This window comes from Buteo buteo, chromosome 21 (genome assembly GCF_964188355.1).
Source record: "Buteo buteo chromosome 21, bButBut1.hap1.1, whole genome shotgun sequence".
Lineage (NCBI taxonomy): Eukaryota > Metazoa > Chordata > Aves > Accipitriformes > Accipitridae > Buteo > Buteo buteo.
The window spans coordinates 631,015-656,046 of NC_134191.1; the positions used below are offsets into that span (position 1 = coordinate 631,015).

The window sequence follows — 25,032 nt, forward strand, 5'->3', positions numbered from 1 at the left end:
AACCTGCGTAGTGAAGTTCCTGCCCTGTGCACACAAAGGACACACAACATTATGGAAGACACCTACGGATGTGTGCAGCGAGCTTTGCCTATCCGAGACATACTGTGCTCGGGGTTGGCAGCTCAGCTGATACCCTTCTCATCTGGAAACAAGGTGGTTTTTTACCCCTTTGGGCTGCAGCCACACACCACTCCTGCTATCCAGTACCACGGCTCCTGCCAGAGCAGGAACTGGCATGGGAGGGGGAAGATCCTTATGAGGACACAACCAGGCACCTGAACTGACTGCATGCTGTACTGCACAGGCGAAGACCAGTAATACCATGCAGTTTCCAGGGCCAGGCACCCTCACCTCTGCCAGGTGCCACTGACCTACAAAGACCATGTCTTCTCCCAGCCCCGGGGAGCCCAGCGCCTGCTCTGCACCGCTGCAGCCAGGCCTTGAGGCTTCTGGCTTCAGTGCCATGACACCAGCCGCAGCCTGTAGGTCTTAATAACCATGGCATTGCTAAATCCTTTCTCTTCCAGCTCCCCCAGTAAAAGCTGCTCTTTCCAGATACCAGAGGGATTTTCTTTTCCCACTAGAAAGTTGATTCTTAATAAAGCTAAACCCAGCCATTAAATGATTTGGCCTCTCTCAAAGCGAAAGAGTGTCATGTTTCACACCGAGTGCCTGGTAAGAGAGAACACAGCTCCTGCCCAGTTCTGTTATAGGACATTTCTATGTGAGCAAGTAGTGCTTTGCATGGTTAACCATCTTGAAGGGTCAGGTGAGTGCTGCTCAGTTATTACTGCAGCATCCCCCACCCCATCCCTGGGGGAACACGAGTTTCAGCTCCATTAAAGGTGGATCAACATGGCCAAGGCTGAAGTTTAAAGAGAAGTTAGTTTGCTCAGCTCTTGCTTAAGCCCCAGAGCAAGGCCAGGAGCCTTGGAGGGCATTGGCAAGGCCAGCTGAAGATTAGCAAAATCCTCTTTAAGAAGAGAGTTTTACTTCCACTTATTTTCTCCTGCCCAGGAGGACTGTAACCCTTTGCATTATCAGACTGACCTTCAGAAGGGCTCTGCTCTGTGCAGAGCAAGAAAAATTCAGGCATTTGAAGCTATTAAATGGAAGTGTTCATATGCTGACCCACAGGAGCTAGCAAGACAGGTTTAGAGGTGGGAACTGTGCCACAGATAGATAACAAGAGCATGAGCAATGCTGCAGTCTACAGCAAACAGCCCAAACTCCATTTTTGAGCCCTAAAACACTCCTATTTACCTCTTACCATGGTTACAGCACAGGCAGCTCCCCCGGCACTGGGGACCCCATGCCCATGGCATGCACCCAGACCTGCTGCCCTGGCACTCCTGTAATCCTGGCTCAGCCAGTCCTTAGTACAAGGGCAGGCAGGAGGGCAGAGGGCCAGACACCTACCCCACACCGAGGCTGTGGGCACTGCAGCCCCACGCCAGCAGGACTGGCCAAGCACGAGCTTCACAGTGCCCAGGAGTGGCACTGTGCCCTGTCCCATGGGTCCCAGGGCCCCCTGCGCAGGCCATCGCCCTGCAGCGGGGAGCACCACCAGCCACACAGCCCCCAAAACCTGGCACCCCCCAGCACAGCTGGCTGGCCTGATGTCCACTGCAGCCTGCAGCTGGGGACAGACAGGGCACCTCTCCATGAGAGCAGGCATGGCAGGCAGCTGGCCTCAGCAGCAGCTCACCACCGCACCACGCAAGATGAGGCCAGAGCCTGGGGGATTTTGGCACTGGGAGATGGGAGCGCAGGGGCAGAGACCCACAAGCAGGGCAGCATTCACGCCATTTCATGAGGGAAGTGAAACAGCTTTATTAGCGGGAAGTGAACACAGAGTTAAAACCTGTCCTGGGGACTAAAACCAACCCAGACCCCAAGGGCTCAGGCCCAGCTGGAAGCAGGGCTGGGCTCCCAGGGGAGCGAGGTTGTCCAGGACCCCCTATGGGACCTTCCTGCCTGCTGGTGGGGGGGCTGCCTTCCGCAGCCCAGCCTCCCCCTGGCCGGCTCCTGGGGTCACCCGGGGCTTTCTCCCCTTGCCTTGATCCGCCTTCGGGGCATCTTGCTGCGCGCCCTTGGGCACCTTCCTCTTGCTCTTTCCCACCGGCGCCTTTCGGGGCCCCTTTGCCCCAGCACCCACAGGGCTGTCGCCATCGCCCCCTCCTGCACCCTTAGCAGCTGCGGGGGGCCCTGGAGGTCCCTTGCCGGGTGCCCGGGGGCGGCCGGCAGCTTGCGGGGGCTTCGCTCCACCACTCCTGGGCTTCGCTGGTGCTGGCGGCCTGGCCTGGAAGGGAGAGAGCACCTCAAGGCTGCTGCCATGCCACGAGCCACCCAGCCTCACCACTGCGTCCCCTCACCCTACTCACGTCCACGGGCTTCACTCTCGGCTTCTGTTTCGCTGCTGTCGGCTTCTCCTTTGCGGTGCCTGTGGGAGAAGGGGCGGTGGATGACCCCAAGCAGGGGCCTCTCCACGGGGCTGGGGCAGCCCGGGGCAGCCGGTGGCACCACCAGCCCTTTACCTCGCTGTCACGCACCCGCTGCGGCGGCCCGGTGGGGCTCGGTGGTCCCTTTCCGTCCCGGCTTTGGCTCCTGTCCTTTGTCAGGATCCGCCTGGCCCGGCGGCTGCTTTGGCCGCAGCTTCTCGGGGGCTAACTGGGGGCAAGAGAGGGGTGGAAGCCGGGCCAGGAGACACCTCGGTCCCCAGCCCCGCCGCTTCGGGGCCGGCAGTGCCCCCGCTCACCTTGAAGCGGCCGGTGGCCCCCATGGCGGAGGAGTTGCGGGGCCGCACCAGGTCCCCGCGGCTCAGCCCCTTGCTCAGCGCCTGCTTCAGCAGGTACTTGAGGCGGACGGGGTCCACAGCGGGGTACTTGGTCAGGATGAACCGCTTGATGGCGACGACGGAGACGCCCTTCCTCTGGTCCTGGGCCCGCAGCGCCTCGATGACCATGTGCAGGGTGGGGGGGTGCGGGGGCCGCCGGCCCCGGGCCAGCAGACTCGGGAGCTGGGCTGTGCCAGCAGCTTCAGCTGCTGCGAGAAGCAAGAGGCACCTCTTGGGACCCAGCCCCAGCCCCGAAGCGCTCACCCCCAAGGGCTGAAGAGCCTCCCAGAAGCTGAGCAGCCACGACCCTGCTCATCCCTGCGGGCTCACAGGGACCACGGCCACCAGAGCCCAAGCAGAGCCCCAGCCGCACGGGAGCCACAGGGCTTGGCAAACCCCTTACCCATCTGAGGGTCCATGGCAGCACACACCAGCCCGAGCAAAGCCCGGGGCCCAGGCAAGCCCAGCTCTGCTCACAACACCACCACCCTTACTCACAGGCTCAGTTCCCTTCCAGCTAATTTATCTGATTAGCACCCTAACTGCAGGGGCTGGTTAGCAGCTGCTAATTGCTCTGGTCGCCGCCCGGGGTGGGAGCAGGTGGTTGGGGAGCTGAGTGCCCTTTGCCAAAGCTTTGCAAGGGGCTGGAGGGAGAAGGGGCACGTCTGAGCAGAGGGTTTGAACAGGGGCAAGAGGCTGGGGGGTCGCGGGGTGATTGCCCTGAACACGCCGGGGGAAGGCACCTACCTGCTGCCTGGTGGGTGGCGGGGTGCTGGGATTGCAGCTTGCTGACAGCACTTGCTGTGGGACCAGCCTGCAGCGTGGGGCCCGCACAGGACCTGTTGCTGATGCACTGGTGTGACGTGCCAGCTTCCTTCGCCCGGGATGGCCCCACTGGGAGGGAGCTGCACCGCCAGGGGAGCCTGATAATGGGGGAGAAAAAACAATCCCACAAAAAAGAGGAGGAAAATGGAGAGCTGCTTTGTTGGCTAGCAAAGGCAGGAGTGACTCTCCACAGTAGCCCCAGGTGTGCGTTCATGAGCGGGACCCCTACTCGCCAAATCCCACTGTGCTTGGGGGAGAGCACGCCCAGCCCCACACACACGGGCAGCCCCTCCGTGTCCCCTCCGTGTCCCCTCCGTGCTGGCTCCTGGCGCAGCAACCACCCCACACCGAGGACAGCATTGTCCCATGGGCCAGGCGTGAGCTGAGCCCTTGGCCATCTGGGGTCCCCAAGGCGCCCAGGGCACTTCTGTGTCACGGCAGTGTTAAAAATGCCCTTCTGGGATCCTATGGACATTTTCCCCGCTGTTCCAGTGGGGTAGAGTGTTTATGCTACTTTCTGTTCCGCCTGTGCTCGCAGGGTGCGCCTGTCACAAACCGCTCTTTGGTGCAGGAACAGCGTGAATATCCCCACCCTGGGGACCGCTGTGTTTCTCCACAGGGCACCGCATCAGTCCCTTCCTCTTTACGCAGGAGTCGCGAGGCTTTTGTACGCATCGTCTGTGAAAGCCTGAGGAGGGGCCGGGATTATGTGACGGCTGGGCTGGGTCACAGCCTGACTCAGCAGACAAGTTACCCCGTGCCAAGGAAGACCTTTGTTAAGGTCTGTGCCCACTGGCTGAGCCTGGGGGCTGGATCCTGGCAGGGGACCGAGGTGCCAGCAGGAGCCAGGTCTGGAGCAAGAAGCTGGGAGAGGCACCCTGTGCCCAGGGCCCACATGCCCAGCCCCCCCTGGACCAGCACCACCAGCCCGTTCCCTGCTCCATTTCCAAATTCCCCAGGAAGGGGACGGTGGGGACACTGGAGGGCTGCAGGAGCTGGCACCATGGTGGGGTTGGGTGCACCTCCTCCAACCATATCCTCCTCCTGGATCTGGCCATCACCCCTCTAGCAGCTCCATGATGCCCCCGGCACCCACCTGGGCTGGCAGGGGGATCCCAAACCATCGCTTGCCCCTACCACCACCAGCAGCAGCCATAGGGCTGGGCATTGTGTGGGGCGACAGCCCGCGGGCTCAGGGCCAGGCCATGACCAGCATGTGCTGGGGCCGGTCCTGCGCAGGCGGGAAAGCCACAGCACCAAGCCTCACAGGGCTGCCATGGAGCACAGCCTCGCGGACAGCAAATAAACACCAAATCCTTCCCCTCTTCCCTCCAAAACCAGCTCCCAGATTTGAAGTACATGAATCAGACATCAGCCTAAACACTGAATTATTCATAAACCTCTAATCTTTAGATTTCACTGAATATGCAGAAGTATCGATAAAAAAAAATAATGAGAGAATTGTACTTGCAAATTGCTCTTTATTAAAGGTTTAACTTGCATGGGTTCTATACGTTCCCTATTAGACCTTGCAAAGCTGCATAGGATTAGAAATCAGAGAGGATAATAATGTACAAAAATAGTTTCAAATGTTGATAACACTGAACAGCGAGAAAAACATCGTATTTGTAGAACTGAGCTAAAAATAAAAATGAAGAACACTGCTACAATTGCAATATGCCATCTTGTAGTGCTTAAAACATATGTCGACGTCTCTGAGCCATATGCTCCCATGTCTTGCCTGCTACAGTGCGGAGGAAAGCTTAGCGATGCACCAATCAATCCTCAAAAGCACAAGCACTGGCCAAAACCTCCTACTTGGGCTGATGCCAAGCTGACTGCAGCTGGAACGGGGAGGTGCGCGGGAGGAGTGTGTCTCGGGGCACGGCCCCAGGCCGCAGGGGTCCGAAGATGCCTAAGGATGAATGGCGGGACTATGGGGAGGGTGTGCTTCCTGGTGGGAGGACATCAAGCGGGGCTGCTGCTGAGGGTGCAAACACCGTGTGCGTGTTGCTGTGCTGGGTGCCCGCAGGAGCAAGCACCAAGCTCTCCCCCAGCACATCCAACCGTGGTCGCACATGGCCGTGCCGTGCCGTGCCATGCCACCAGGTCCCCTCGGTGCCACCTGCTTGCTGGGCAGGATCCACAGCCATCACCTCTGCGGCACGGAGGGGCTCACATGCGCCGGTACACTGTCCCGTCCGTCCTGGAGGGGTCACGGTGCCTCCCGGGGCTTCTGACGTGCTGGAGGTGGGACAGGGCTGGAGCTGGGAGCACCTGGCAGGCCTGGGGGCACCCGGCAGCAGCCACACCTGCCCCAGGCAGCCGGAGCGTGGCGGGGCCGAGCGGGTGGGCGGCAGCGGCCGGGCTCCATCTCCGGCGGCAGAGCCGGGAGGCGGCCCCAGCTCCAGCCCCCGTGGTGGCAGAGGCAGGGACGCACCCCGGCCCCAGTCCGGCCGTCCAGGTGGGACGAGGGAGGCGAGGACGGCTCTGCCATGCCCCGGGGCTGGCGCATGGCGGGGCTGTCAGACCCAGGGGTCTGCGCGCAGGGCTGGTGGGTGCAAGCTCTCAGCAAGTCAAGAGAAATGCACGGATTTACGCCAGTGGAGGAGCTAAGCCTTTGCATTTTAATTACAAAACGTGTGTACACATTTACAGCCTTGTTCCCAGGGTTCCTAGTACCAGGAGAGAAGAGCCTGCCCCGCAGGGCCGTGGCGGTGGTGAAGCGGGGCGGGCGGCAGCGGCGGCGGCGGGGCTAGGTTCGTGTTCCCGGGGCGGCGACGTGCACCGGCCGCTCCGGCGGGGCCTACGCGGGAGAGACCTGGCTGGTGGAGACAGAGGAGGTCTCTGTCTTGCCAGCAGACGTGTCCTCGTCGCCCAGCGGGTTCTTGCCGCAGCAGAGGGTTGTGATCATGCAGTTACGGAACTGGAAGAGAGGGAATCCCGGGGTGAAGCAGGCAGGTGCCAGGCAGCTCCTGTTGCAGGGCTGCCTCCGAGCCCAGCAGAGCTCTTGGAAGCCCCCAGCGCTGCAGTGCAGGAGGCGGTGGAGTCTCCTTCACCGCTGCTCAGGGACGGATGCAGACCCAGCTCTTCTACCGACCCAGCGCCTAGGTCATTTCGGATGGGATGGGATTGCATTTATGAGATTTATGCAACGCTAAGGATTAACTGCACAATCACCCTCCTGCATGCTGGAACAAGATCAGCCAGAAACAACCCCCCCTCTGGTACCTCGAGGTGCCATAACTCTCTGCAAGCTGTTATAAAGCAAAATACAAAAAAGTAGATCGCCTGGCATCCTGCCAGTTACCTGTTTGTTCATAACGATGTAGATCACAGGGTTGTAGATGGCGGAGCTCTTGGCAAAGAAAGCCGGGATGGTCATGAAGATGGGCCCGAAGTCCGACCCCTGGTTGGTGAAGATGTAGAAAGCAACACTGGCGTAGGGGACCCAGCAGATCAGGAAGGCGATGACCATGATGACGACCATGCGGGTCACTTCTTTCTCTGCCTTCTGGGTGGTGGCAGACTCCTGCTGCTGGGCTGCAGCCTGCAGGCAGAAAGGAATAGAAATGCGATGGAGCTGTGGAGGGCTGCGGCGGCATGGGACCGGGGTCAGGGCTTGGGGTAGTTAAGCTGCACGTCTGGAGTTTGCTATTTCCCCCTTCGTGGAGGGTCAGCCTGGCGCCTGAGGGCCCTTTCTGTCACCAGTCCGGAGCCTGGCGTGGGCCCCTTCCCAGCACTGGGGACGGGGGCGGCCCCCGGCCCCCCGCCACTGGCGGGTACCCACCTCCTTGACAGTGCAAACCAGGTTCCCATAGCAGAAGAAAATGACCATCAGCGGGATCATGAAGTGAACCACAAACATGTAGACGACGAAAGATTCGTTGTTGATCTCTGGCTTCAGAGTGTAATAGTCAATCCCGCACGAGCACTGCATGCCCTCGGGGATGTACCTGCAAGGGGAGCCAGGCAGGTCAGCGCCCCACGGAGCAGACCGGCTGGAAGCCACGGCCCAGCCGCCACCAGCCAGGCTCCACGGCCCCAGGCAGAGCGTCCTCCCTACCTGGACCAGCCGAACAGCGGAGGGCCTGCACACGCGAAGGCCATGATCCAGGAGAAGGCGACGCCCATGATGGCGTGGTTCTCCCCGAAGCGGAAGTTGCTCATGGGCTTGCAGACCACTACGTATCTTTCGACAGCCAGGACAACCAGCGACCAGAGAGCAATTTCACCTGCACCGGGGAGAGAGAGGGATGGGGACATAGGGACTTTGAGCAGCAGGGGGAGAAAAACGCGCTGATGGCAGCCGAGGAAGACCCCTGGCAGCAGATAAATCTCCACCAAGGGTTCAGAAGGAGAAATGAACAAAGGCCGAGTGCAGATGCAGTAGGAAGGCATGAGAAGACACCTCCTGGCTGCACTGCTGACCCACAGTAACCACTTTGCTGCTGTATTTTGAGATCCATGGCTGGATCCTACCACTCATCCCAGACAGCACCTGCACCTGCAAGCCTGTGGTCCCGCTCTGAGATGCAGCGAGTTCCTGTCATCCCAGGATTTCCCCTCACTACCCACAGCTTCCCAGGAAATTTGTGCCACGAGGACCAAACCAGTACAACAGTTGCCTGTGGCTGAAGGCTGAGCTGAACAGAGGAGGGCATTTTTAGACACACAATTTTTATTTAACATCTGTTTTGGTCAAAGCCTGGCTGACACGAGGAGGCGAGCCAGCTTTGCTAGCCTGTGCCACCATGCACCGCATCAGAGCAAATGACAGACTCAGCCCCACGAAACAGGAAGAACAAATTTGTCATCTCTCATCAGAAAGCAAGCCAAAAAGATGTGCAAATCCAACAACTGCAAAATCTGCTACTAGTTGCTTTTCATTGCTGCACTGTTGTTCTCAGGATACTGAGCAGGTGGCTACCAAAATAAGGTTAAAAAAAAAAAAGTGTCATTTGTCACTTTCTTCACCTCCCACCCTGAAACACTGCAGCTGCCTTGGCCCACATCAGCAGCAGACCAAGAACCTTCCAGATACCATGTTTTCCAAGATCATCTGGGTATCTTCCCTCCTCCTCCTAAAATCTGGGGCAATTCCTGGCAGAAGATTTTTGAGTATTTGGAAAACTTACCACCCAGTGTAGCAAAGAAGCCTTCAATGTAGCACCCTGTTACTCCAAAGACAAAGTACCCGTTCATTGAAGTGTACATGGTGGTCGTGAAGCCTCCAAAGACCATGAAGAGGTTGGCGACCGCCAGGTTCAGAAGGATATAATTTAGAGGTGTCCGGAGCTTCTTGTGCTGGATGGTAACGTACAGCGTGAGGAAGTTGATGGGGAAGCCGAGCAGGATCAGCATGAACATGTAGGCAGCCAGCGCCGAGAACTTCCAGGGCTCAGCCAGGTAGTACTGGGGGTACTCGAAGGGGCTCCGCACCACCCCGGTCTTGTTGGACATGGGCACGTAGAAGTCCTGGCCTTCCGTCCCGTTCATGCTTGCGGTCCGTGAGGTGCCTTTTGCTCTTACTCAGGGGTGTTTTTTGTGTGCGGGGGGATCGCCTCTGAAGTGGGGTTCCCGCCACGTCTCAGCCTTCAACCGTCACCCCGAGGAGAAGCGGCTAAGCTCACCTCCGCAGCGCGCCCCTTATAAAGTGCCCCCCGGGGTAAGCTCCAGGCACTGGTGTCAGCACGATTAGGGCTTAGAGAATTATTAATCATAATCATCCAGGGGTAATTGGCTTTCCTGGGAAAGTATTAAGGTGACACCTGTTTCTGGCCTGCGCTGTCATTGTTGGAGACCACGGCTCATGGTCGTACATAAAGAGGTAGCTCTGTACCGCACCTTTCATTTGGGGGGGCCCAAACCAGATGGCAGCTCCACTCACACAGCCTCGCTCCTCAGCACGGCTGTGCTCCCCAGGGAGCAAGAGTTTGGGGTGGCCCCGCACCCACGGCAGTCTTTCCACCCCACGCTCCAGAGCTGGACATCCACTGCTCACGCTGCCGTCGCCCAGGGGGAGGCACTCGCCCCTCCGCCCCCAGAGACCCTCCATAGGCACTCAGGGGTGCGCTGCGCATCCATGCAAAATGCCTCAGTTTCCCCACACAAAGGTACCAGGAATGGAATGCATTACCATCGGGTTGCCAGGCGGAGGGTGCCAGGAGAAGACGAGGCACACGAGGATCCTTCTCTTGGCTGCACTTTCTCAAGGGTCCCAGGCTGAGCTTTCAGTGCTTGCCAACAAACAGAAGCTCCTTTCTGTCCCCTGCTAACAGGAGGGAAGTTTGTGGTTCAAAATCCCACAACTGTAGGTTTGAGGGCTGCAAATGGTGGCTGGACTGGGCAGGTGTGGTGTGGTCTGACAGTGACAGAGGGGTGCCCCAGGCCCGTTCTTACAAGGGGAAAGCAGGTCCATGACACCAGCTAATCCCCACTGGAGAGCTGGCTCCACCATAAGTGCCATTCCCTGTGGGAGGCTGCAGAAGAGTGCTCTCAGGCAGCACGAGCATCACCAACTCTTCCTCCACATGCCCTCGGCCACCTCTTTTTCTGCTACAGGATTTGGCTGGGGAGGTTTGGACACCACAGTGAAACACTGACCCTGCTGGCAGGTTTCTAGTTGTACCCTCTCCTCTGTGCCTGGCTTTGTATGTGCTTTGGGTCATGACAATTACATTGGTAACACCTAATAAATAACCTAGTCCATCTGTCCTGGACAGGTATCATTCTGCACTGGTGCTGAGAAGGCTGCTGGACAAGGGCACTGAAGGGAGGTTCTGAGCTGAACCCAACACTCAACTTCATATGCTGGTTGACAGACATCTTTGGTCTCCCCAAAACCTTGCAGAATCATCAAATTCCACAGGGGAAGTTGTCTTTGGAGCCTCCCATGACCTCCGTGTCTCTCTGCCTCCCCACTCGATGCACTCAGTTGTGCTTGAAATGTTCTTTGTGCCAGCCAGCAACTGAGTTAAACATTATCTTCTCCTAATTTGTCAGAGGCAATGGGACAGCACATACAGCAGAGTGAGCACAAAGAAGCCAACCACAGAGGATCTCTCTTCTGGAGAAGGTGGTTCCTAACAGTTCACACCATCATGATTAATCTTTTAAGCTCCTAAGCTATTTTCCCTATCTCTTCTCTTTTTTTCCACCCACTGTTTACCACCTTTCTCATTAGCAGTCAAAAATGTTCCAGCTGGCAGGCAGGTACCAGCTGCTTCCCCCGCAGCGGCTAGGCAAGGACTGTCTGCTCTGCCCCTTGGTAGGGGACAGAGGCTGGAGGGGACCTGAGCACCCACCTCCCCTCTCTGTTTTGGCTGCAGCCGGGCAGGGGGCTGAGCTGAGCATTCCCTGCAGCCAGGAGCAGAGAAGGGGACAATTGTGAATGCCTCATCCAGCACAGGAGGATGTGCTGGAGATGCTGGAGCTCACAGGTGTAAGGTGGGCAGAAGCTCCCGTCCTCTTGGCCTTAATAAACTTCCTTCAGTCCTGGCCCAGTTTTTACCGGTGTTCCCTGTGGGTTAGTGTTTAGCACATGCAAAAAGTTTAAAGGAAAAAGCACAAAGCGCTGTACTCAAGAGACCAAGCTGGGAAACCTTCACTATAAGTGGGAAGGTCTGAAGGAGCTAAAGTGCTGGCACCACAGACGAAGGAAGACCTGGCTGGCTGTAGCCAAAGGCAGGCCACAGTCACTCTGGACAGTCCCAAAGGTCTTCCTTCATGTTAACATGAAAATACCACGTCATCACACACACTCTGCTCATCCTAAATCCCTCTCAATTAACTTTTCACATGTTGCCAAGGCCAGAGCAGTGCCACTATCTAATTGCAAATGCAGCTGTTCGTACTCATACCCAGGCATACAAGAAGGATTAAAGGTTTATCTTCCCAATACACAAATATGCCACCTTAAGCTCTGATGCAATAAGCCACTGCTGAGGTTAGCAGCTGCTGCTCAGAGCTTAGGGCCTGGTGTGCGTCACCACTGGAGTACAGCAGCGGGACAGGCAAGCAGTTAATGAGGTAGAACAGTACAAATCAAAGAAAAGAGTTGGGTCAACCACTCGTAGTAGCTTCAGACAAAAGCGCCGTGGTGGGACTTCTTGTACATCCAGGGACTCCTTATCATGAAGTTACCTGGGAGTTTCAATGGCAGAGGGCAGTCTGGAACTACAACATCTTCACAATGTACGAGATGTGTCAAGTATGGTTTTGCCCAGAAAAGCCCAATACACTTTTCAAACCTAGACAGTATTCACAGAGTTGTTTAAAAAAAGAAAAAAAAGCTTCCTTGTTTGATCCATTTTGTCTCTGTATCACGGCAAACCCTATCTATTTATTTTTATAATTTTTCATTCCCACTAGCTCTGCAAAGCCAGCTCAGTTCTGGGAGAACAAGCCGAATTCCATTCTGGCTCACATCTCAAACAGCATTGTTTATCCATGTCAATCGCAAAGTCTTCATTGCAAACAGTGACAGATGAGTCAAAAAGCAGATGAGCAGTAATTAGAACAGAATGTTTTTGAAGTGGCAAATTCAGCAAACTTGGTCAGGAACCACTGAGGGACTCAGAAACCCCGCAGTGCCATCGCAGGGTGTCACTTTCAAGGTGAACTCAAGCAGACACGGAGACATCACTAGTATCACTTGCAAAGTGTCGTTTACGTGGTACCTGCTTTACCAGCACCCAACAACCTCAGCCAATAGCTTAAGACAGTAAAGTAGAATATCATTTCCCACTCAAAGCAAAGAGAGGCCATGACAGACAGGATGTCATAACAACAATAGAACTCATGGTAACATGGGTACAATTTATACTGGATTGAAGTCGAGAGACCTATCGCTTCCCAGCTCCAATCCAACTCAGCTGGTTACCTACACAAATTCTCCTGCTGTCAGAGAACTACTCAGTGACCATCCTCAGGAGATTCAACTACCCAGGAGTACAATGGTGTTCTGGGTCTGGCCGGGATGGAGTTAATTTCCCTCATAGCAGCCTTGTGGTGCTGTGTTTTGGATTTGTGTCTAAATAAGTGTTGATAACACACTAGGGTTGTAGCAATAGCTGAGCAGTGCTTGCACAGCACTGAGGTTTTCTTCCCTGCCCTGTCCCTCCAGTGATAGGCCAGAGCTGGGCAAGAAGTGGGGAAGGGACAGAGCTGGGACAGCTGGCCAAAGGGGTATTCCACACCAGACGATGTCATGCTCAGAAATAAAAGATCAGGGAAAGGAGGAGGAAGGCAGGATGTTGTGTTTGTGGTGTTTGCCTTCCCAAGTAACCGTTACTCACACTGAAGCCCTGTTCTCCAGGAAGCAGGCTGGACATCTGCCTGCCACCAGGAAGCAGTGAATAAATGCCTTATTGCTTTGCTTGCATGCACAGCTTTGCTTCACTTGTTAAACTGTCTTTATCTCAACCTGTGAGCTTTTTTGCTTTTGCTCTTCTGATTTTTCTCCACAGTCCTGCAGGGAGGCAGGGGAGTGAGCAAACTACTGCGTGGGGGCTTAGTTGCTGCCTGGGACTGACCCACCACATTTGGTCAAGCAGCTGCATCATTAAAATCCCCTCAGCCTCAGCAAGAGGCTGAAGTAGAAGGCAGAAGGTCCATCTCCTCTCACCTCTACACATTGTTTGCCCATGGCTCTGGACTGAAACAATGCTGGGGAAATACTGCTCAGAAATACTCTTTTAGCACATCACTCTGCTGATCAGCATGAGGGCCAAGGGACCTGCGCAAGCTCAGAAAGGCCTATGCGCTCACACCACAAAGGTACACTCGGATCACAAACGCCACAAGAATGGACAGGGTACCAGAAGTCGTGGGAACTATCCTGTGATTTCAGTACCGCAGCAAGTTACATCACTTAACGATTTTCTCAGCAGACAATGAAGAACTCTCCTGTCCTGGGTACAGAGGAGGTGCTGTGGGAAACCACTGGCTGACTGTGAGCCCTCAGCTGCTTTGGTATTCCTGCCTAGCACATTTAGAAGTGGGCAAATACATTCAGTTCAGCCCAGTTTTTCGTTAGTGGTGAATGTGCTAATGTTACTAGGATTACATACGTAGCAGTGGGCAGTTGAGGTACTTATGTCTGGGCAGTTTGGTTAACATGAAATGCCTACTTCCATGCACAACCTGGCATTTTGCATTTTAACAAGGGTGAATTCTACTCAGATTAAAAGCTTCGCTCACCCTCCTCTCAGTGTGGCTGTGAGATGGCCCTCTATGCCAAGATCAGTGTAACTCTTACGATCACATTTTAAGAGCTCTAAACTCTAATGCTGTTCTTGCCTAAATGGAATAGAAAGGAAAAAAAATTCAAGCTCAGAAGCAGCAGCATTGTAGCAAATTGAGACAAAGAGCAGTGAAAAATAGTCCCATTTATTTGAAGATCTGTCAATTACAGGTACATATTAAGGAGCAAATCAAGTCCTAACACAAGTTGGAGTAAAAACAACGATTACTTCAAGGCTGAACTGGACCCTAGAAACATTCCTGTAAAAATCTGTGGCACTTCAGCTGCTTGCCTGGGGAATGTAGAGGACATTAACAAACAACAGACATTTTCATTTAAAAAAAAAAAAGTTACATTTCTTCAACTCAGTTCCACTCTAATGTACAAAATGGAACAAGATGACTTAACTAAGTTGTTAGGAAAACTCTAAGAAGTGTTTTGCCAAGCCAATAGGGGAGTCTGTCAGTTGAGGTATAAGATTGTTTTTCTTCATTGGTTTGACTCATCTATTCTCCGCCGACAGAATGGACAACAATTATGCTGGAGTACAAGAAGCTCATAGTCTTCTGTGTGAAACATCTGTTAATTAGGAACAGATTTAGGGACAAGTTAGCCTGTGACTTGCTCAAAGAAAACACAAACTGAGTTCAACAACTTCTCTATGGCACAGACATTCTGAAGCTACCATTACAAGAGAATCGGCCTCTTACTTTCAATTGCCTGAGAGACCTATAGGCTGGAATAGAGCAGCAAGCATTTCACAGACCACTGCCATTATTGTTGAAGAGGCACAAACCAATTAATTACTTTTGCAGAAGGAAGGACAAAAATTAGACAGTTTCTGTGTAAGAAAACATGACTGACTTCCAGTATTTCAAAAAGCCATTCCTGAGAGGGGAAGAAGAGGGAGAGGGACTGAACCACAAACTAACTTAGTTACTGACTGATTTTCCCTGCTAGACCAGGCCGAAAAAGTCAGAGACAGAGCAAAAATAAATAAATACAAATCAGCATTCGTTGTTCAGCCAAGGTTTGCTCGAGAGGCTTTGACTTGCTGTCAGTGCAACTTCTCAAACTCAGCTACCTCAAAGTTTTCAGAAGGCAGCTGGTCCTCTGTGCATCACACAGCTTAGTTTTTGGTTTTCATTGCCTTCTCTGTCTCTGCATCATTCAGGAATTTGCTGAATACATTTTAAAGTATGTGGTTTCAATGATTAGAATTGTTTCAGCCACAGGGTTCTCAGTAGGGTGTTTTTGGGTGGTTTTTTTTTTTGGTTGGTTGGGTTTTTTTCAAAGTTCTCCATAAAAACACTACCTGAAAACATGATGGACACATGGTAATGGAGGCATCTGGTAGCAGGGAACGGTAGTACTGCCATCGCAATGGCTTTGGCCAGCGTTTAATCAGGACGTCCCTCCGGCTCATGGACTGGAGAACAGCACGATTCACAATCACTGGAACGAATTCTGAGCCTCCTTGCTGCAGGGGAGCAGGTTTAGGAAGAACTACTGTTACCAACTGCAAAGCCCTTTGAGGATTAATAAGATGTTGTAAGAAGCAAAGTGAAATTCAGTAGAAGAAGCTAATATAGAATTGGCCTGAGTCTAGTCCCACCATACTCACTGTGAATTTTATCAATACCTTCAGTGACAGTAGCATTCAGCCATATCTCTAACTTGGTTTCAGTGAGCTTCCATTATTCATTTTAACACAATTCCTTGTAAATAACACCCATGCCCACAGCCTTTATTAAAACCTCACAGTAACAACTGTTTTATAGGTATACTGCTTAGACACAGAAATAGCCTGGGGGACAGTCCCGTTGTATCATTTTATGATGATAAAACCGAATTCCAGGAACGTTTACTTTAATATCTTTGTTGTTCTGAGGTTTTGGGGTTTTTTTTGGAGGGTTTTTGTTTGTTTGGTTGTTTTTTTAAGAAAGGAGTTAAATGGCAAATCCCTTTCTCTCCCAAGTGCCATCCCCCTCTTCCAGTCCCCTGCTTTGTATCTCTCTCGTGGTAGTCTCTGCAACACATTCACACCAGAAGAGCAGCATGGATTCCAAGTTAAAATTTTCTATTAATTTCTATTGTTAACAAGAAGGAAACAACTGGAAGATACAGGTAAGGCTCTTACCTCAAAGCTCAGTTTTGCTGTAAAGGGATCATCATCTTCAATAATATCTGTATTGTCATCAAGCCTCAAACTCTGTGCATCTAGATGCATTTCTTAAGGAAGAAAAAGAGTTCCTATAAAATTAGCTGTTCTCACAGCAGCTAGCACTCACAGAATAAATATGAAAACATACCAGCAGGACTGGTACCCTTGTTGCTCCAGAGTATTCTCAAACTGCTACAGTGCCTAGATTATTGTAGAAAGTACTAGAGAAGGGCTTGCTGTGATTCACAATGACTGGGGAAATTTATCATGCGGTAAGGCAAAACTGACCACAACCAAGTATGACATCAGCTCTGCCTTCTTTCCCTCTCTGCCCCCTTCTGACAGATGACAAAAAGCAAATGAAGCAACCTATTTAAATTATATTTTTGAGCAGCTTTAGTAAGAGATTGTGTGTTCTTGTGCACTACTCTGCACTAATATTATATGGCCTCCACAGCAACTGGGAGCTCTGGATGCCAAAGCATTACAAAACAGATTCCAACAGGAATGGTTATGAAGAAAGTCCATGCTGGTTTCCCTTGGCTAAGAGAAGGCAGCCTCTAGAGCAAGCTGTTAGGGGAAGTGAGTAACACACTTCAGATTCTCCCCATTCTTTACAGAAAGTGGTTAAAACAGAACAGGTAAAGCATGGCATTCCATTGTTAAAAGGAAATGTTTCACATGGTTAGAAACAAATTGTTCTGATGAAAAAGCTTTATGAAAATATTAGGTTTAGTTAAAACATCACTTTGGTTGTTACACTAACTTGAAAAAGAAACATGATGCAATTGTACTTACATCAGTCATATGACAAAAAAAATTTTAAACCTAATGGGGGCAAAAAAATATTTTTTTTTCAAAATTGTTGCTTTTTTCCCCTAAGAAAAGAACTGGAAACCAATTTTAATCAAAAGGATACGGTCACTCATCATCTCTTGCCATTTAATCTCTCTTTTATTCAATCTTGGAACTTCAAGATCAATGAGAGCTACAGCTTCTTCATCTGTGATGCCATCTTCCAAATAGAACTCAACCAGATGCAGTACTTCTAAAGGAGTGTGAAAAGCAAGGAGCATTTGACCTGCAAGAACTCAGAAAATGCCTCCTAGAAGATACTGTGCCCCTTAAGAAATGAACACCCTCTGGCTTCTATGATGGCAGCTTTCTGCCCACATGTTCTTATGAAGCAAGTTAAATAAAATTAAACCAAAACCCCCCTCAACTTCTCAAAGGATTTCATCTGTGTTAATGAAACACTTCATACATTCAGTGTCTCATATAAAGCAATGCTTTACTGCTGCTGCTATCTTGCAATAAAATCAAACAATCCCTGGGACAAGACGCAAGCACTTAGTCAAATCTAACATTAAAAGGAAAGATTTGTTTGGCCAAACAACACTGCAGAGAGAACAAATTAAGTATTAACCTACTAGGTTCATTTAACATTTATCTACTTGAAAAGCACAACCAAATGTGATATTCCAACGCACCATAGGAGGAAGCGGAGAAGACGAAAGGTTGTCTGCAGTTAATGCAGACGTTCCCCAAGTTATTTAGCAAAGGGTTGTTGGTAGAGCACCTATAACACAAGGGCACAAGCTCCTGCAAAGACACATACAGAGCAAAGTAATCATAAACAGATCAGCACATCCTGAACTCTTTCTTTTCAATTAAATATGGGCTCCCAGGGTTTATACCACTGATACTACATCAGTGCTAATCTGGAAAAATACTGCTGTGAAATCAGATCCTTAAATATCTGAAAATGCTTTCCCTTTTTAATAAAACAGCAAGTTCTCACATTAAAAATAGCTGTCTTCACCATTCTAATAATTAAATTTTCACCTTGCCTTGGCAGTAACAGAAGCAGAATTCTGCATCAAATACACAGTGACAAAAGAAGATGAAAAGAAGGTTATCGAAGCAAAGTTTTTTGCTCTAAGGTTTGATCAAATTTAAGTTCTCCAATTAATTCATCTCTCTTCAAGACCACAGCTATTTTAGGCAGTTCTTAAGATTGTGTTTCTATTATTTCAGGTGGCCAGGTGCATGTTCACTTGCACAATGCAATTTATTTTTAGTGAGTACTCCATGAGACATGGCTTTATAGAACACTGCAGAAAGTCAGACTTCAGTTAAAGAAGAAAAGGTGTTAAAATAAGACTTAAGGAAGGAAGGTCATTCAAGGGATAGGAGGAGGAGGAAAGGAGTGCTAGGAGTGGGACAAATGAAAGTGACCTCCAGCTGGACAGAGAGACAAAGACTGTGGAGTAATTGCATGTGGATCAGAAAGAAAAAGGCTTGAAAGAATTAATAGGCAGAGAGGAAGGTAGATGCAAGACAGGAGAGGGAGGATGGAAGCTGCCCATGAAGAAAGGACTGATTTTAATTTGTTCTCAGGAGCAAAAGGAAGTCTGACCTGAATAATAATAATAAAAGGACTGTCTTCCCAGCAGAAGTATAATTCTATCACAGAGCTATGCATAATATATTTCAGATTTTTTTTTGTGCACAGAGCAACTCAGATTCTTGGATTAGGCCACATATTAATGATTAACATGAAACACATTACAACTTACTTCGCTGTCATGGAATGGCTTGGATCGGATTGTCAGGCTGCCCAGCTCAATTGATTTCTGGAACCTAGCTGGGATCTGCAGTCCCTGTAACTTGTCATAGGCATGACGAGCCAGTTTATATGCACCAAGAGCTTTACTCTGTTTTGCCAGGGCAAATAATGTATTGCTATAATTTAATTAAGGAATAAAAATACATATGGCATTTCAGAAAAACTGCAATACTCTTTCTAATCAGAGAAGTTGGGCAATGAAGCACATCCAACACCAGTACTTTAAACAGGCTTTAACAAGAGAAATCTATTTACATAACTCCATTTAAAAACGAGTGTGAAAGGACTATCAAAATGTCTGTGGGCAATTATTAGCAAGGTAAGGAATTGACCCTACATAAACATTGCTTTAGTTAAATATTCTGACTCCATTTACAAAATTTCAGTAATTTTAGAGCGAATGGATTTTCCCCCAGCCAAAAAAAAAAAAAAAAAATAAAAATCTTACAACACCAGCAACCCACTGACACCAACTAAATATACATCATCTTATTGGAAATAAAGCATATGTTCTGTGTCATTGACCAAGGGTTGTCTTTCCCTTTCATCAGAGTGTAACAGTAACTGCTGTTTAGAAAGCTACTGATCACAAGACACATTATGAAAGATTATACATTTATAAGTGAGGAAGTTATGAAAAGGAAAGCTAACATCCCATCCAAAGCCATAAATGAAGTGAAAAGGAGAAAATCAGGCCTCCCTGTGGCACCCAGCAACCCTTGCTATCTTTTACAGACAGGTGCATTTCCACAGGGTTCACACAGACCGTTTATGAAGTACTCTCCAAAGATGCAATATGCACTAACAAAGCTGTGCAAATGTTAGCCTGACAGACACTACACAGCTATACCAGCCTCATGCAAAGCAAACGCTCCTGGTTTCCCCCCCCCCTCCTGTCTCAGTTCAGTCTCCTTGTAACAACACTGTCAAGATTCAGAGCCAACATCCTGTTCCAGTGACTGGTATTCTAGAACTTGCTTCTCTGACAAAGGTGATACACCAGACTGGGTGGGTGGTTTTGAGAATTACATGTTAGCTGATTTGTACAGCTCTCCAAAACTATTTAAAAAAGAAAAGGTAGCGCAGTTAAACACATAATGGCATACAATGTTTTGAAGATGCTGATTATTTCCTTAGGGACAAAAGTCGGTTTCCATTAACTATAACCAATAGCTGAAACCGAAGATACCCTACAGGAGATAGCTGCATTGTGGATCAACATCAATTATTTCTTTCATGTATCTCACAAGATAACTTCTAGATTTTGTACTGTATTGGAAGGATACACTTTTGAGATCCCCAAAGGAGTCTCCTTTGTTAAGCTGTGAAGCAGAAACCTGGAAATATTGAAGAGGGTTTCAGGCAAGTGGAAACTGAAAGGCTCCTCCTGCAGTATTAAAAATATAGAGACATATTTCTAAGCTGGAAAACCAACAACTCGTATCACTAAGCATCACAGCACTAGGCATCTCAAGTACTGTGTTTCTTTCATACAGTTGCAAAAAGAAGAGGTGCTGACAGAATATAGCAAGTGGATTTTGCATGTCTTTATCACCAAAGCTCATGTCTGCTACATGCAGAAAAGAGAGAGAGATACATGTACCTAAACCAGACTCTTTAACACACTATTTAAAAACAAGGACAGACTGGCCAGCAATAGTGTAGTCTCCAGCACTTGTAAGGTCTGAAATAGTCTGACCAGCAAAGACCTCCATAGCACAGTCTTCTTTTGGGCAAGGGCACAGATCAAGGGTTCTCAAATGTGTTACAACAGATATATTCACCAGCAGTGGCAGCAACATTGCTACAATTGCTGGAAATAGCAGGAGCTCCTCACTCATGATTGCTTATCATTTTGGGGTAGTTTACACACATCACTACTGTTACACGTACCACACTGTGGGAATCCCTAAGCTAGGGTGCCTTCTGTTCAATCTTGTTTTCCCATGATTAAAGGAAAAGCTGACTGTAGCCTGTGTGGGACCAGAGGCTCAGGTCACTGTGGAACAAAACCGATAAAACTAGCAAAAAAGGGCTGAGGGTGGGAAGTCAGTCATCGTCACATCATCTACTCACACTAAGACAAGCACAGATCTGCTAAAACTGCACTGCAGTTTTTAGGAACTGAGACAACAGAAGTTCTTATACAGTACAGCAGAAGGCTGTATAATAAAATAAAATAAAGTTACTATACAGTATCACTAATCTACACCCTATTTAATTGCCTGAAAAGTAATTAATTATTCCTAGTTATTTCTGGACTCCCTAAAGAAAAATGCTCAGGAAGCATAAATACACAACCTCTAAAGTGAATATCTTACAGTGTATCTTTGAATAGAGTGATAGACATGGTAAACTTCTGCCAAATGCTGGAAGTGATGAAACTTCTGTAACATTTCAGTCTTCTGTTGTTCATTCTCTGCGGGAGGCAAAGGCATTAGTGTAAGTCTCCAAAATGAGTCTATGAGACTCAGCTGGAAGAAAACAGCATATTATGATTTTAGCGCCAGTACTTCCAAAAGAGGTATGTACCAGTTCAACTGTGTCCTATCTACCTGTGCAAACCACACATTACACAGACTTGCCGTTTTTCTGAGGAAATTTCTGGTCTAAAACAAGCACGGTAAAACACAAAACGGTTGAGGCAATGGTTTTAACATAGCTAGAGGCTATAGCTTAAAGGTAGAAAATAGTAGGTGTGCATCACTGGAAACCTCATCCTTAACTTCAGAGTTTACAAATAAAATTAGTTTTGAAACATTTGTTTCATAAATACTAAATACGCTACTAAACCACTTGGAAAAGTTTACTTCTCTATAAAATACCTGAAGGGTAACAGATGAGCACTATCATGCATCAGCTGAACAACAAAAAAGTAGTTATAGCACCAGGCAAAAGGCAATATTATTAATCTTTTGCATTCATTATTACTAAATTACACCTATTAATTACTGGCTCCACCTCTCTCCCAGTCAAATACATTCAGAAGACAAGATGTTAGCTAATGAACAATCAGTTTTATCACTGTTGGCACAAATAATTTGTAAAGTACATGTCCAACCTATGTTCAAATACTAGATGTATCTTACACTCCAACATCATCTTTTATTTACTAGTACGTTAACCATCCTATCACTTCTCCAGTTAACGTGTGTTGTGGGAAGGTACTTGAGGATGCATGGTCCCAGGAGACATGATTTTGATTCTAGTCAGATTTCAGAAGGAGACCTAAGCATGCTGATGTTGCTGTTCTGCTTATTTGTTTTAAATAAGCACATGGGAAATTGAGGGGAACTACAAAAATAGCACAAGCCAGAGTTATGCACAGCATTAAAAAAACCAAAACAAAGCCACGCAACAGTGAAGTAGTTGCAGCAATGCTATCACAATTCAGTAATTGTTCGTCTACATGCACAAGAAGGTAACAAATATAAGCTTCCTTTCAGTTACTTACCTTGGGCTATATCTAAACACTGCATGGAAAGCATCCAATAATAATAGGCTGCATCGTTAAATCGGCTTTCAACCACAGCATTGTGCGTTAGCTGCTCCAGCACTCTTACCGCTTCACTCTGCCTGCCAGCCTTGTGAAATGCTACAAAGAAGGCCAAAACAAAGAGGATTTTACAGTGTGATCATATCAATTAACTGAAATTAATGTTTTTAAATTAAGAGCAGTCTATTCAGCCAATATCAAATAGTCTATCCAGGGCAGGATAAAAAGGATTATACACTGCTATTTTTCTCCTTGAAAGCAGCGACACTAATGGAACATGAGAAGCATCTGTAGGTATTTTGTGGCTTTTGCACTGCCTCAGCAGCTCTTGAGCTTACAGATTTTGTACAATGCTGCTTGCTTTTTTTAAATATAGAAAAGAGCAAAAATGCTATCCTGATTAGATCTCTATACAAACAATGGCAGTCTCTAAACACTGCAAATCACAACTTCATTCAAAAGTACAATAAATTAATGTTTGAAGTTAGTGGTCTGGTTTCTAATGCTGAATATTTTGAAAGAGTACAGCATTTACTATATCATTCTATCATTTATTAACAGCATTTCTTTATTTGATGCTCAGAAGCCTGTATAAAGTAAGATCCTGAATTCTTAATTGGTAAACATGCATTTGGCAAACAGAGCCTTCACATAGAGTAATGGGGATAGGGGGACGGGACACTAACCCCCAAAAACCCAACCCCACAGCACAATGGCCTCCTGACTTCAGCTAGTTCAGATACAACCAAATTCTCACATAGCTACGCAATGATCTCTAGTTCACCCAATTCTGGGGCATTTATATTTGCTAAGCCACAGCAGAATAGAGCTTTGTGGAACAAACTGGGAACAATGTACCTATATTCAGAGTACTATGTGTAAACTACCAAACTGCCCTAAAACCAGGTGCCGAGACACACAAACTAGTTTTATGTGGAGACAGATCATGTCTGGCATGTTCACCAGCTTGGCCCTTATAAGCAAATGCAATTACACACTTAGATCCGAGCTGGCTCTGGAAACAACAGATGCAACAGTCACATGGAGCTGCACCTGAGAAGAGTATCTATACTAAAAACATGTTGGCTCCACATGGAGCTTGCTTCAACATCTCCTTGTCCCTGGAACAGTTTATGAATTAAATTTTGAAGCCTGTCTACATGATGGAAGGTTGACAGTTCTCTTTAAAGGTAATTTTATAAGCCTAACGAAATACATGAAAATTCTTAAAGAAACAGGAAAATTTTACTTGTACAAACTCATCATTACCTAAATATAAAGAAAAACTATGCTAACTCAGGTTAAGGTAGCTGCCATATTTTGAATTCTATTGTGATAAAAATATTCATACAGACAGTTCAGCTTATTGCCAAATACTGTTGTCATGTGCCACACTCAGATATACGACGAGATGGGAAATCTGGACCTGTATTTAGATGCCATCATTTTTGATAGATCCATCACATTTTCTTACCAAATAAGGAGACCTCCAGCTACTTTAAGACTGGCATGAAAACACAGGTTCTATTTGGTTTTGAATCCCACCAATGAGAAACTCTCCAGGGCAGACGGTGGATATTCTGTATTGGAAAAGTCTGGCATACATTTTGAGTGACTAGTGATCTGTCAGTGACACTCTTACCTTTTTGGGCTTCTTCAAATCTATCATTCTCTGCTAGCCACTGAGCATAAGGGACATAGACATCGTCTTTGAATTCAGGATGCTTTTCACTCAAAACAAATGCCTGAGGTAAAGAAAAAAAAAATCATTTTTAGAATACTGCATGGTTTAAACAGTTAAAGGGTTTAGAATATTCCATGGGATCAGTCCTTTAGCTCTAAGTAAATTCAAAATAAAAATACATACACAGAATAAAGAGTGCAATCCATATTTTCTCCAGTATGAAACTAATGTATTTTAAAATAAAAAGCAATCAACAACAAAAGAAAAGAAGCTAAGCATAGTAACGGTCTGGTTATTGAATCAGGGAAACTTGAAAGTGATTATCGAAGAAAATTTAGTAGATTTCACAGGAAGAGACAAAAAATATTTTTATTTTTACTGAATATCTCTTCTAAAGAAATTGAACTAACACTGTAAATACAGTTTAGATTCACTTTCTAAACTCACCAACTAGCCAACAAAGGACTAAGTCTACAGTTTTCCAAAGCGCTGATATAACTGGGGATGGAGTTTGTCAATTCCAGCAGCACTTTGAGAACATTTCCTTAAGAAACTATACCTATCAAAAACTTAATGTGAGGAAACATGAACAAAATTAATGGTGACCCCAACTATGAAGTGGGTGGTACCAGCAGATCGTTGTTTTTATGGAAAAACCCAGTGAAGTCAGAACTTTACCTAATCAAAATCATAAATCCAGTTACAGAGTGGGGTCCACACTAATACAGGACACATTCATCAGATCTAAATTATGTATATGGTGTTTTCACTCAGGTGTGTCCAAGTTATAAATAATACAGTATAAAGCAGAATTTGCCATGATTTAATTACTGTGTATTCTTTCTGATGGACTAGAAGCATGCCATGGATTGTCATAGGAAGTGGGCAATTATAACTCAACAGGCAAAAAAGGTGCTCAGAAGTGAGACCAAGAAAAATTCAGCCAGGAAACTAAAAAAAAAAACCCAAGCAAAACCAAACAAACAAAAAACCACCACCAAACAAACACCGAACGTACAAAATTAGCTTAAATACTCTGAATCACATTGTACAGAAGCCTCCCTCCCTGCGTCTCCCTTCACTACAGTGGTGGGGGAGGCAGACATCTGTCTCCCTTTCTTGCAGCCAGGGACAATAAGAAGTAGTGGTTTT

General features: G+C 48.2%; 3 protein-coding genes across 9 annotated transcripts in view; all 3 read right to left on the reverse strand.

Annotated features, from left to right (window-relative positions):
* Positions 1 to 1,960: 1,960 nt before the first annotated feature.
* Positions 1,961 to 3,255, reverse strand: H1-8 (H1.8 linker histone). The gene is given in 5 exon segments (XM_075053464.1): positions 1,961 to 2,302; positions 2,385 to 2,443; positions 2,538 to 2,670; positions 2,759 to 3,042; positions 3,240 to 3,255. Coding segments are annotated over 5 exon segments (834 nt in total).
* Positions 3,256 to 6,467: 3,212 nt separating this feature from the next.
* RHO (rhodopsin) lies at positions 6,468 to 9,160 on the reverse strand. Its single transcript, XM_075053559.1, has 5 exons — positions 8,800 to 9,160; positions 7,728 to 7,896; positions 7,452 to 7,617; positions 6,972 to 7,211; positions 6,468 to 6,587 (listed from the first exon to the last, which is right to left on the reverse strand). Exons 1-5 carry the CDS (start codon positions 9,158 to 9,160, stop codon positions 6,468 to 6,470), a joined length of 1,056 nt encoding a protein of 351 aa, XP_074909660.1.
* A 4,875-nt stretch (positions 9,161 to 14,035) lies between these two features.
* IFT122 (intraflagellar transport 122) overlaps positions 14,036 to 25,032 on the reverse strand; it is a 33,691-nt gene continuing 22,694 nt past the window's right edge. For 6 of the 7 annotated variants that reach the window (XM_075053543.1, XM_075053541.1, XM_075053540.1 and 3 more), the window contains 10 exons: positions 23,839 to 23,941; positions 22,155 to 22,295; positions 21,022 to 21,119; positions 19,987 to 20,087; positions 18,651 to 18,816; positions 17,562 to 17,673; positions 16,991 to 17,119; positions 16,048 to 16,127; positions 15,223 to 15,387; positions 14,036 to 14,486 (listed from right to left, as the gene is read on the reverse strand). In XM_075053543.1, the coding sequence (XP_074909644.1) occupies positions 14,397 to 14,486; positions 15,223 to 15,387; positions 16,048 to 16,127; positions 16,991 to 17,119; positions 17,562 to 17,673; positions 18,651 to 18,816; positions 19,987 to 20,087; positions 21,022 to 21,119; positions 22,155 to 22,295; positions 23,839 to 23,941 (1,185 nt within the window). In that variant the 3' untranslated portion in view covers positions 14,036 to 14,396. The remainder of the gene's footprint in view (positions 14,487 to 15,222; positions 15,388 to 16,047; positions 16,128 to 16,990; positions 17,120 to 17,561; positions 17,674 to 18,650; positions 18,817 to 19,986; positions 20,088 to 21,021; positions 21,120 to 22,154; positions 22,296 to 23,838; positions 23,942 to 25,032) is intronic. The other variant, XM_075053542.1, reaches the window with a different exon arrangement.